The sequence below is a fragment of the Mandrillus leucophaeus genome, unplaced genomic scaffold, assembly GCF_000951045.1.
Source record: "Mandrillus leucophaeus isolate KB7577 unplaced genomic scaffold, Mleu.le_1.0 Scaffold108, whole genome shotgun sequence".
Taxonomy (NCBI): Eukaryota; Metazoa; Chordata; class Mammalia; order Primates; family Cercopithecidae; genus Mandrillus; species Mandrillus leucophaeus.
In genome coordinates, this window is record NW_012098987.1 from 4,229,553 (window position 1) to 4,243,015 (window position 13,463).

Here is a 13,463-nt window from a genome sequence, read left to right on the forward strand (position 1 = left end):
GGATGGTCTCGATCTCCTGACCTCGTGATCCGCCCGTCTCGGCCTCCCAAAGTGCTGGGATTACAGGCTTGAGCCACCGCGCCCGGCCTTACTGTCATTTTTCTATAGTGAACATACATTACTGGCATGAGAACATAAAATGTACAAGTTATGTATACTTGTTGTACATAGATCAATCTTCTATTATAAAATTCATTTTGTGGCGGGCGCGGTGGCTCACGCCTGTAATCCCATCACTTTGGGAGGCCGAGGCGGGTGGATCACGAGGTCAGGAGATCCAGACCATCCTGGCTAACATGGTGAAACCCCATCTCTACTAAAAATACAAAAAAAATTAGCCGGGCGCGGTGGCTCACACCTGTAGTCCCCGCTACTCAGAACGCTGAGGCAGGAGAATGGCTCCAACCCAGGAGGCGGAGATTGCAGTGAGCCGAGATGGCGCCACTGCACTCCAGCCTGAGCAATGGAGTGAGACTCCATCTAAAAAAAAAAAAGAAAAAATTATATGAAAATGAAAGTAAAGCACAAGGCCTGACCAATAATAAACCCTCAGTAAGTATTTGCCTAATGTCTCAAAGCTATGTACAATAATGTAGAAGATGCTGGCTCATAAAGAGTTCTCAGCAGTGAAGTTTAATACGAGAGGGAAAATGCCCATTGGAACTTTTTGCTTAAATGTAGAAAAAGACTGATCTTCAAAGAACACCATTTACATCACTGGTAACATTAATATTACAAATTACCTTATAAGAAAGTATTAAATATCATACCTCATGACTGATGACAGTCCAACCACAAGATGAATCACTGTCACTGGAATTTTCAGACATCTTTCAGGTCTACAAATACAAAAACATATCGACTTATGGGACACATTTTTAAAAATTCTATAGGAAGCACTATATGTGACACTAAGTTTGAAAAGTGGTTTACTGTCTTCCAGGTGAAACAGAGACAAGCCACCCATAAATTTACCATACAGAACATGACAGGACTGCATACCTATATGAACAGATATAAGGAAACTTCTAAGACAAGGAGACCCTCCTAGACTAGAACCGTCTAGACAGTCATATTGTTGAAATGAAGAAGAAAGTTATGACTAAAAGAAAATGTAGCATTTGGCCAGACAGAGGTAAAAGAAAAGAAGAATTGTGAATGGGGAGCAGGCAGCAATAGTAAAGGACTCTATTTTCAATGAACAGTAAGGTGTGAAAAACATGACTGCAGAAACTGAGAAGCAGAGGGAAACTGAAAAGCTCCTATGCCAAGAAAAAGGAAGTCTGTATGTTGGCAACATGAAGCAATTTACATTTTTCAAACAGAGAAGAAACATGATCAAAACTGTTTTGAGACTGAGTCTCGCACTGTTGCCTGGTCTGGAGTGCAGTGGCGCGATCTTGGCTCGCTGCAACCTCCGCCTCCCGGATTCAAGCAATTCTCCTGCCTCAGCCTCCCGAGTAGCTGGGACTACAGCGTGCGCCACCATGCCTAGATAATTTTTGTATTTTTAGCAGAAATGGGGTTTCACTATGTTGGCCAGGCTGGTCTCGAACTCCTGACCTCATGATCCGCCCGCCTCGGCCTCCCAAAGTGCTGGGATTACAGGTATGAGCCACCCTGCCCAGCAATCAAACTGTTTTTATGAAAATAACTGTGTCAGCAATACTTCAGTTGGATTAAAGTTGGGGCGGTGGTGGGGAAGGCACCGGAGGTTGGTTAGAAACATCTGGTCACTGGCAACAACCTGGACTCAAGCCCTTAAACATAGGGAAGCAACTAAACAACCCTAGACCTGTGGGATGCAAGGAAGCAACATAATATTCCATGAAAAAGCTGAGCATCTAAACTTAATCAGTGTTGATGAGGGAAAGGGTTTAGAAGATAGCGGGAAAGGTTTAGAAGAGCTCTGAGAAGACATGAAAGATTATTATTTTTATCATGATTTGGATGCAAGGTCTCACTCTGTCACTCAGGCTGGCGTACAGTAGTATGAACACAGCTCAAAGCTGCTGAGACAGGAAAATAGGGTCTAGAGGCAGGGTACATCAGGCCAATTCACACTTCAGCTATGACAGGAAATATCCTCTCCATAGGGCATACACCAAGGAAATGACTTTGTAACTTTACTTCACCTCTCCATTTACATAGGGTGTACACCAAGTAACCAGTAGAAACCTCTAGAGGGTATTTAAGCCCCCACAAATTCTATAACAGCGCCCTTGAGCCCCTACGCTAGGGCCCGCCACCACACTGTGGAGCGTACTTTCATCTGACTTCATTCTTTCCTTGCTTTGTCTGTGTGTTTTGTCCAGTTCTTTGTTCAAGATGCCAAGAACCTGGACACCCTCCACCAGTAACACAGCCTTGAACTCCCAGGCTCAAGTAGATGCTCCCACCTCAGTCTCCCAAGTAGCTAGGACTATGCAGATATGTGCCACCCTGCCCAGCTAATTTCCTTTTAAGAGTCGGGGACTTGCTAGGTTGGTAGGCTGGTCTCGAACTCCTGGGCTCAAGTGATCCACCCATCTCAGCTTCACAAAATGCTGGGATTACAGGCGTGAGCCACTGCACCCAGCCTAAAGATTATTTTATTAAAGGACTGAATAACCAACTGTAGAAGGGCGAAAGTGTAGGATAGCTCCCAGGTTTCCGGTTTAAGTGACTGGGTAACTGGAAAAATTCTATATGAAATCAGAAGTAGGTGAGGGCTTTGTGATAAGAAAACTGGCTGAAGCCACTGGGAGCGCTGGCTCATTCCTCTAATCCCAGCACTTTGGGAGGCCGAGGCGGGCGGATCACGAGGTCAGGAGATGGAGACCATCCTGGCTAACACAGTGAAACCCCGTCTCTACTAAAAATACAAAAATTTGGCTGGGGTTGTTGTAGGTGCCTGTAGTCCCAGCTACTGGGGAGGCTGAGGGAGGAGAATGGCGTGAACCTGGGAGGCAGAGCTTGCAGTGAGCCGAGATCGTGCCACTGCACTCCAGCCTGGGCAACAGAGCGAGACACCGTCTCAAAAAAAAAAAGAAAGAAAGAAAGAAAGAAAACTGCCTGAAGCCTAAAAAGCATTCTTTCTCAACTGTGTGAAAGCTTCCCTCCTTCCCTTTGCCTGATCCCATCTTCTAACAAACAGATTTCAAAAAAAAGTAAAATATATTACTGACTTGGGAGAACTTACCATACTTGAATTTCTCAAATCAAAAAGCCCACTTCAATCAGGCCCCAGTTTAATGCTTTGTTTACTTCCTTGAGGGAAAGATAACATTGAACTTTTATGACTTTTATGGTTTCTTTGAACAAATACAGAAATTGATCCTCTCAGTCTTAAAACTTGAGAAAACTCTATTTGTGTTATCTAAGCTCCTTTCTTAGGAAACAAACCATAAGGCCTCCTAGATAGGATCAAGAAGCTGAAGCTTACTTAACAGATGACAATGAGAAGCCAGACCCTGCATAATTGCTTAACTGACCACCTGCTGCCTGTTGACCAACTTCTCTTTCTCACCCCTCTTTAATTCCTGTTTGCCCACACATGGTTACATTTCTTCTCTGCTATATAAACCTCTAATTTCAGTCAGTCAGAGATGGATTTGAGACTGATCTCCCATCTCCTTGGCTGCAGCACCCAATTAAAGCCTTCTTCTCTGGCAATACTCATCTCTGTGATTGGCTTCCTGAGCGGCAAGCAGCAGGACCTAGACCAAACCCCTGATATTTTGGTAACACCAACCAGCCCAAATGAGAAAAAAAGATTTCCCGCTGGCCCTAACACCACCATGACAATTTAGATAAGCAAAATTAACAGGCTTCCTAAAGAACCCTATTAATTCAGCTGTTCTCAAAATGTTGGGCGCATACTACAATCAAAGCAAGAAAAAAAATAATAACTTTTTAAGCCCTATCCTAGACACAATATGAAAGCCCCGAGGCAGTTTGAACCTCCCCATAATAGCCAGAGATCTTAAAATGTTAATCTCATTATGTCATTCCTTTAAAATGTTAAGATTTTCTTCAAGATAATGCCCCAAGCCTTGAATATCAAGTCTTTTATCTCTAGCTTTCATCTCTTTTAATTCATTCCCTCTTTGCCCAACCTTCTCAGTTCCCCTCAAAATGCTTGGCTTTGTCTTTACTCCAGAGCTTTATATATTCTGATCAGTCGCCCATCCCTTTACCAGCATCCAAACTCCTGTGCTTATCTCAGCTAATGGTTCACTTCGAGAGCCATCCCTTGACCCCATCCCTAAGACTCTATTATTTTCTGCATCTAGCACTTAATACAGAACATTGTGCTGTAATTGCTTGTTTACCAGCCTATAATGTATTCCCAACACATACTGAGTGAATGCTAAAGACATATTAAGCAATCAATAAACAAGAAAGGTAACCACGTCTGGGGGATAGTGCAGTTAATTGTTCTTTACAGAACTCAAAATTAGGCTGGGTGCAGCGGCTCACGCCTGTAATCCCAGCACTTTGGGAGACAGAGGCGGGCAGATCACGAGGTCAGGAGTTCGAGACTAACCTGGCCATATAGTGAAACACCATATCTACTAAAAACACAAAAATCAGTCAGGCATGCTGATGCGCGCCTGTAGTCTCAGCTACTAGGGAGCCTGAATCAGAAGAATCGCTTGAAACCAGGAGGAGGAGGCTGCAGTGAGCCAAGATCATGCCACTGCACTCCAGCCTGGGCAACAGAGTGAGACTACACCTCCAAAAAAAAAAAAAAGAACTCAAAATTCTGGAGAAGTCCATGAGCCTCTCCCATTATTCTGACCATTGGTAAATGTATAAACCCTCCCCTCATTTTAAGAGCTTTACTAATAATTTAGACATAAGAAGAATATAGGACAGCTACAAAGGCTAAGAAATCATACAGTTATAAAACAAAGAATATTTTGTGAAGACAATAAACTTGAAGTTCTGTTTAGGCTCAGGCTTCCTTTTATTCCTCAGAGTAGTTTATTTTAACTCGATCTCCAGTCATATATTTCCAATTGCTTTTGATGTCCACTTGCAGGTCTCTCAAAGTGTTTAACACACAACAGCTACAATACTGAAATCATCTTCTTGCTGCTCCTCCTATTTCTGCTAACTCACAGAATTGCAGTAGCCAAAAACAATATGGCCATTATAAGCAAGAGTCACCACACATTCAGGTCAAAAACCTTAGACTTACGTCGACAAAAAGAGTCAAACCCTGTAAAATATTTGAAGAGATTTATTCTAGGATAGATTTATGCTGGAATAGAGAAGTTTAATTCTAAAAAGGGTGGTCAGCGGAAGCTTCATTGCTAAAGTATATGTGAGCAAAGATTTGAATGAGTGAGGCGCCATTATATACAGTTAACTGGAGGAAGAGCATTTAAGACCAAATGAATAGTAGGTATAAAGTTGAGATCAAAGCTCTACCTTTGAGAAATAGCAAGGAGGCCTGTGTGGATCACCTAGCAGGAGAGAGGAAGACAAGATTAAACACAAGATAATAGGGTGGGCAAGGGGACAGATTGAGTAGGGCTTACAGATCCTAAGATTCCTTTTAAAAAGCATTTTAGCTTTTTACTCTGAGTGAAAACTAAAAGTCACAGACGGGTTTTGAGAAAAGGAATAAAAGATCACTCTGGCTACCTATTGGGACAAAATTGTGGGGGAGCAAAGGCAGAAGCAAGAAGTTCATTTGCGTAGCTACTGTGATAATCCAATTCCAGCACTTTAGGAGGCCGAGATGGGCAGATCACTTGAGGTTAGGAGTTCACCACCAGCCTGGCCAACATGGTGAAACCCTGTCTCTACTAAAAATACAAAAATTGGCCAGGTGGTATGGTGGATGCCTGTAGTCCCAGCTACTCGGGAGGCTGAGGCAGGAGAATTGCCCGAACCCAGGAGGCGGAGGTTGCAGTGAGCTGCGACCACGCCACTGCACTCTAGCCTAGGAGACAGAACAAGACTCTCATCTTGGAAAAAAAGAAAAAGGAAGAAAAGAAAATCAGTAAATTGATTTAGAGCATTTTAAATCTGAGACTGTTATTATCACATCCAAGAGGAAACATCAAGTAGGTGTCCGGAGACTGAATTCAGGGAAGAGTTATAGACTAAATAAGTCATTTTAAAACACTTTGGTGGAGGCTGTCAAAATCTGTAAGAATAACCAAACAACAATATCAATTTTACCTCATAAAATATAACTGGAGTGAGTATTACCTGATATGACGGTGCCCCTCATCATTCCTGAGTAGCTACATTTTACTATGAAAAAGGTAAGGTTTCCATCACCATATCTTCTAGAACTAGACAAGATAGAGAAGAATGGGAGCATTATTCTCCCACACGTCTACAATTCCGAAGAGAGGCAACCAATAGGATATAGGCAAAGGCCCCAAAGTGCAGCTGTACTGTCACGTGACCAAAGATAAGAGAGTCAGTTTGGAGTGCTTTTAAGAACGTATTTCTAAAATGCTTTTCAAAAGGTCTGGGTCTTTCACCTCCGCCAAAGGATATGAAAATGTCTGCTTTAAAACACATCACTTGAGAAAGGGAAGAGGATACAAGACCCCAACTAATGAAAACTTTTTTTTTTTTTTTTTTTTTTTTGAGACGGAGTCTCACTCTGTCTTCAGGCTACAGTGCAGTGGCGTGATCTCGGCTCACTGCAACCTCCACTTCCCAGGTTCAAGAGATTATCCTGCCTCAGCCTCCCAAGTAGCTGGGATTACAGGCACGCACCACCATGCCCAGTTAATTTTTGTACTTTTAGTAGAGATGGGTTTCACCATGTTGGCCAGGATGGTCTCGATCTCTTGACCTCGTGATCTGCCTGCCTCAGCCTCCCAAAGTGCTGGGATTACAGGTGTGAATCACTGTGCCAGGCATGAAAACTTTCTGAAAGTCTACTTTTTGTCTAATAAACCTATGGAAATATTTCAAATGAGCCTATCCTCATCTGGAACATGAAACTGCATTTATTCATTCAACATATGATTACTGAGTACCTACTATGTGCCATGAACTCTTCTAAGTCCTGAAGATACAGGACTGAAAGACAGAAAACAAAAACAAAAGAAAAACCTCCCGTGAAGAAAAGTACTTTTTAAAGACAGAGTTAGCCAGCTGGTGCCCAGTGCCATGGAGAAAAAAGTGAGGGCACAGTAGGGGTGGGGATGGTGCAAGAACTGGAATGTTAAATAGGATGGTTAGGGAAGGCCTCCTTGAGGTGCTGAAAACAGTTGTGAAGAATGAATGAGTAGTTTTCCATCTTTTTTGTGCCTGAACACAACTGAGATTTAGTTATATGGAATGAAACACCTAGAGATAAGCTAAATATTAAAAAGACCAACTGTTAGGCCGGGCATAGTAGCTCATGCCTCTAATCCCAGCACTTTGGGAGGCCGAGGCAGGTGGATCACCTGAGGTCAGGAGTTCGAGACCAGCTTGACCAACATCGTGAAACCCTGTCTCTACTAAATACAAAAAATCACTCGGGAGTGGTGGCACGCACGTGTAATCCCAGCTACTTGGGTGGCTGAGGCAGGAGAATCACCTGAACCCAGGAGGTGGAGGTTTCAATGAACCAAGATTGAGCCATTGTACTCCAGCCTATGCAACAAGAGCAAGAAACTGTCCCAAAAAAAAAAAAAGAAAAGAAAAGAAAAGAAAAGAAAAGAAAAGAAAAGAAAAGAAAAGAAAAGGCTGAGCATAGTGGCACATGCCTGTAATCCCAGCATTTTGGGAGGCCAAGGCAGGTGGATCACCTGAGGTCAGGAGCTCGAGACCAGCCTGGACAACATGGTGAAACCCCGTCTCTACTACAAATACAAAAAAAAAAAAAAAATTAGCCGGGCCTGGTGGTGGGCACCTATAGTCCCAACCACTCAGGAGGCTGAGGCAGAAGCAGCGCTTGAACCCAGTGAGCCAAGATTGTGCCACTGCACTCCAGCCTGGGTGACACAGCAAGACTCCGTCAATCAAACTGAATTAATATCTAAAAAATCAAAATGAAACTGATAAAACAGATCCTTAAGAAGCAGATGTCTGTAACTCATGAGAAATAGGTGGAGCCTTCAGAGAGTAATTCAAATTATCTAGGTAAAAGGGACTGGAAAGTGAAGACATTCCAAAAGGTAGAGAAAGTAGAAAGCCCAACAGCACAGACAACTGACGTTCTAAGAACTCCATGAAAAGCCACAGGTCGGGCCCGGTGGCTTATGCCTGTAATTCCAATACTTTGGGAGGCAGAGCTGGGCAAATTGCTTGAACTCACAAATTTGAGACCAGCCTGGGAAACATGGTGAAGTCCCATCTCTATGAAAAATACAACAAATGAGCCAGGCATGGTAGCTCACACCTGTAATCCCAGCACTTTGGGAGGATCACTTGAGACCAGCCTGGCGTCTCTACTAAAAATACAAAAAAATTAGCTAGGCATGGTGGCAGGAGCCTATAATCCCAGCTACTTGGGAGGCTGAGGCACGAGAACTGCTTGAACCCAGAAAGCGGAGGTTGCAGTGAGCCAAGGTAACACCACCGCACTCCAGCCTGGACAACAAAGCGAGACTCTGTCTCAAAACAAACAAACAAAAAGGCCGGGCATTGAGTCACACCTATAATCCCAGCTGAAGTGGGTGGATCATGAGGTCAGGAGTTCAAGATCAGCCTGACCAACATGGTGAAACCCCATCTCTACTAAAATACAAAAGTTAGCCAGGCGTGGTAGTACGTGCCTGTAATCCCAACTACTTGGGAGGCTGAGGCAGGAGAATCACTTGAGGCTGGGAGGCAGGGGTTGCAGTGAGGCGAGATCACACCACTGCACTAAGTTCTGGGTTACAGAGCCAGATTCCATCTCAAAAATAAATAAATAAGGCCAGGCACACTCCAGTGAAACTCCATCTCAAAAAACAACTAAAACAACTATAGATATTGCTAAATTGCTCTCCCAAAGGTAGTACAAAGTTGCTGCCAACAACATATGATAGTACCTATTTCTCCACAATCCCACCAACAGAGTAACAACCATCTTTAATTTCTGCTCATCTCATGAGCAAAATAATGAATTCCTTAATCTGCACTTCCCAGAAGACGTCAGTGGGGCTGTGCATCTTATGTTGACTGGCTATCCTCATCTCCTTTTCTGTGAAGCATCTATATTCATGTGTTCACTTTCCTATCGGATTATCATTACTGATTTGTAGTTCTTTTCAAGTTGGGTCACGAATTAATGTTCTAGCATGCTTCAAACATTTTTAAAGTATCTTCTACTATGTTTCAAATTTTATACAGTCAATGTAGAGGCTGGAAAACAGGGTGTCCTTTATAGTATCTAGATTTCGTATCTTGTTTTAGAAAGCTTTTCCTGTTCCCGAGATTATAAAATTATTCTCCTATATTTTCTACTAATACTTCCAGAGTTTTTGGCTTTTACATTTAGCTGTTTAATTCATGCATTTAGATTTTTTTTTCTTTTGGTGTGAAGTGAAAATTAAACCAAATATTGAATATTCCATACTTTTTCTATAATTTGAAATGCCACCTTTTGTCATATAAAGTCCCACACATTTATTAATCCATTTCTGTGTTCTCCATTCTGTTCCGCTGATCTATTTTCTATTCCTGAACCACTACAACGCTGTTTTAATTACTGTGGTATGCAACAGCTTTCTATAGTGCCATTTTTCAACCTTCCCTGTCCCTCCCTAAAAACACACTACTGCCAGGTGCAGTGGCTTATGCCTGTAATCCCAGCACTTTGGGAGGCCGAGGCAGGCGAATCACCTGAGGTCAGGAGTTCAAGACTAGCCTGGCCAACATGGCGAAACTCTGTCTCTACTAAAAATACAAAAATTAGCCAGGTGTGGTGGTGCATGCCTGTAATCCCAGCTACTCGGGAGGCTGAGGCAGGAGAATGGCGTGAACCCGGGAGGCGGAGCTTACAGTGAGTCTAGATCACGCCCCTGCACTCCAGCCTGGGCGACAGAGCAAGACTCCGTCTCAAAAAGAAAAAAAAAGAAAAAAAAAAAAGATACATTTGAGAGTATTAAAAACAATAGCTACTTCCTATTGTCAAACTAGACTGATGACCTTTCTTACACTTATAGAAATGAGATTAAAACAAATCAAAACCAAAATTAAAAGCTCAATCACAGAAGTACACTCCAGTTTCGGGACATTCAATGCAACAGAGTGCAAAGTCACAGTCAGGACAGGAGCCGCGTTTCCTTCAGTCTGGAAAAAGCCACCAAGTTCTACCAAGAAACCAAATGAATACCCCACTTTTCTTCATCAAACTTCCCAGTCAAAAAGTATTTATCCCATCATCACACTTCAAATATATAAGTGCTTCATGTAAATGCACTTATGCAGTACAATAATACTTCACCTGAGTAGGTAACTCCGTGACTTACAAAGCAATTTCATTTTCATATCTGATTTCATCATCACAAATACCCCCATAAAGGCAGCTTGCTATTATTTACAAATTCCAAATGAAAATGAACAGAAAATTATAAATAATCACTTGCTCAACATCATTAAAAAGTCTCTGATTTCCAACCCAATGCTCTTTTTACATTTCAACATGCTGGCAATATGAACCAGAAGTAAGATTTTGTAAGATTTTAAAAGAATAGTGATTTAGATAAGTACTGGGGAAAAAAAAAAAAAAAGATTTCAGGCTTCCTGTGATGACAGAAAAAAAAAACTTAACTCACACTTCTTATTTTCTAATACTTCCTCAGGTAATTAAAGAGCTTTCCACACATTAAATGCCCTTTGGGGAAAAAAAAATCCCTTTATTCATCACTTAATTGTAATCCTTCCCATATTATGGGGCTGAATTTAATCTTAGAACTCAAATTGAGAGAAAATACGGCCAAGTTTATCTGGTGCAATACATTGCAAATGACCTTTGAAACCAAGTGTTTTAGCCTAGTTAAAATTATGGAACTGTCAGGAAGGAAATGTGTGAAAATGTAATCCTTTATCACTGACAATACTGCAACTTCCTCATCTTCACCACAAAGAAACAAACATAATTCAGCCTCCTGCAGTTCTGCATTGTTAGATGAGTCTGCATTTTTGGTTTAAAGTACCTTGGGCTTAACAGGCCTTGCTGCTGTGTTCATGTTCTTAACATGTTCAAAAACGACTACTTCCATGATTTTAGCAGTTCATATACACCTAATTTTTTAAAGTCTTTCTTTATCTTGAATAAGAATATAATTATACAACCCATACAACAACACTGTGGAAGGAGTTAGTAAATCAGACACGTTAATCAATTTTGAATTTTTCTTATGCCCTGTGAATAGACCCAAAGCCTAATAACATATTGAGCCAACTCAGTACACAGAATATACAAAATTATAAGATAAAAAAAATTGAAAAGAAATTGACATTTGCAGTAGGCAAGCTCCAAAGAAGGCAACCTAAGAAAATAAAGTATGAACACCGTAACCTGAAAAACAACAGTGTTAAAAGTGTTTTTTCTAAAACACTTGAATAGATTTTTTTTAAATCAAGTGTCAACTGACACTTGGCATTAAGGTAAACCCCCTTAATTTTTAAGAGGCAGATAGTAGCAAAAAAAATGTACTGTATATTAATATGGAAGAACAATATAGCCCTTTACAACAGAAAACAAAATGTGGACTAACGATTGATTACACTATTTACCAGTCCATATCCAATATAACCATAACAAAAAATAAAACAAAAACAGACATAAGCCAAAATATCAAACATAAAACATGGTACTCAAAGTGATTCAATGTTAACAAGTTTAAGATTGTCCAGCCTTAAATGAAGAAAAGCTAAGCACTTTTGCCTCTGATTTCACTGTACAAGGTGAAAAGAAACCAGATCAAAAGATGGGATGCATAGGCCAGACATGGAGTTCTCATGCCTGTATCCAACCCTGGGAGGCTAAGGCAGGAAAATCGCTTGAACCCAGGAGTTCAGAGACCAGCCTGGGCAACATAGCAAGACCCTGCTTCTATATAACATTTTAAAATTAGGGCCGGGCGCGGTGGCTCACACCTGTAATCCCAGCACTTTGGGAGGCCCAGGCAAGTGGATCACGAGTTCAGGAGATCGAGACCATCCTGGCCATCATGGTGAAATCCAACCTCTACTAAAAATACAAAAATTAGCCAGGCATGGTGGTGTGTGCCTGTAACCTCAGCTACTCCGGACGCTGACGCCAAGAGAATTGCTTGAACCTGGGAGGTGGAGGTTACAGTGAGCTGAGATCACGCCACTGTGCTCCCACCTGGGCGACAGAGCGAGACTCCATCTCAAAGAAAAAAAAAGAAAAAACTTAAAAAATTAGGCTGGGTACAGTGGCTCACACCTGTAATCCCAGCACTTTGGGAGGCCAAGGCGGACAGATCACTTGAGGCCAGGACTTCACAACCAGCCTGGCCAACATGGCAAAATCCAGTCTCTACTAAAAATACAAAAATTAGGTCGGGGCGGTGGTTCACACCTGTAATCCCAGCACTTTGGGAGGCCGAGGCGGGTGGACCACCTGAGGTTGGGAGTTCGAGACCAGCCTGACCAACATGGAAAAACTCTGTCTCTACTAAAAAATACAAAATTAGCCGGGCGTGGTGGCGCATGCCTGTAATCCCAGCTACTCAGGAAGCTGAGACGGGAGAATCGCTTGAACCCAGGGGGCGGAGGTTGCGGTGAGCTAAGATCTTGCCATAGCACTCCAGCCTAGGCAACAAGAGCGAAACTCCATCTCAAAAAAAAAAAAAAAATTAGCCGGGCGTGGTGGCGGGTGCCTGTAATCCCAGCTACTCGGAGGCTACGGCACAAGAATCATGCTTGAACCCATCTTGAATCACACTGTAATCCCAGCTACTAGGAGGCAGAGGTTGCAGTGAGCCAAGGCTGAGCTACCATATAATAGAGCAGGATTCTGTCTCAAAAAAAATATATTAAACAGACCTAGGCCTGGTGACATGTGCCTGTGGCCCCAGCTATTTGGGAGGCTGGGTTGGGAGGATCACTTGAGCCCAGAAGACTGCAGTAAGTTGTGTCCAGGCCACTGCACTCCAGACTAGGTGACAGAGCAAGACATCTTCTCCAAAAAATAAAATGAGATCTACAAATGCTACTAATTGGCAGATCTGTTATTTTCTTCCAGTCCAACTAATTCATTTATTGTCCCTACTCTCCAAATAATTTACGCTTAAATTAATATAGTCTGCAGATGTAACAACAGGGACTTTGCCTGTGTTTTTTACTGTTACTGCTTATTTGGATTTTTTGAGATAGTCTCATTCTGTCACCCAGGCTAGAGTGCAGTGGCATGATCTCGGCTCACTGCAACTTCTGCCTCCCAGGTTCAAGCGATTCTACTGCCTCAGCCTCCCAAATAGCTGGGATTACAGGCACCCGCCACCACGCCCGGCTAATTTTTGTATTTTTAGTCAAGATAGGGTTTTAGCCGGGCGCGG

General features: G+C 42.3%; 1 protein-coding gene across 1 annotated transcript in view; it reads right to left on the reverse strand.

Moving 5' to 3' along the window:
- CCPG1 (cell cycle progression 1) overlaps window positions 1-13,463 on the reverse strand; it is a 50,093-nt gene that overhangs the window by 33,992 nt on the left and 2,638 nt on the right. The window contains exon 2 of the mRNA XM_011986516.1: window positions 771-839. Within this exon, the coding sequence (XP_011841906.1) occupies window positions 771-830 (60 nt within the window). The 5' untranslated portion in view covers window positions 831-839. The remainder of the gene's footprint in view (window positions 1-770; window positions 840-13,463) is intronic.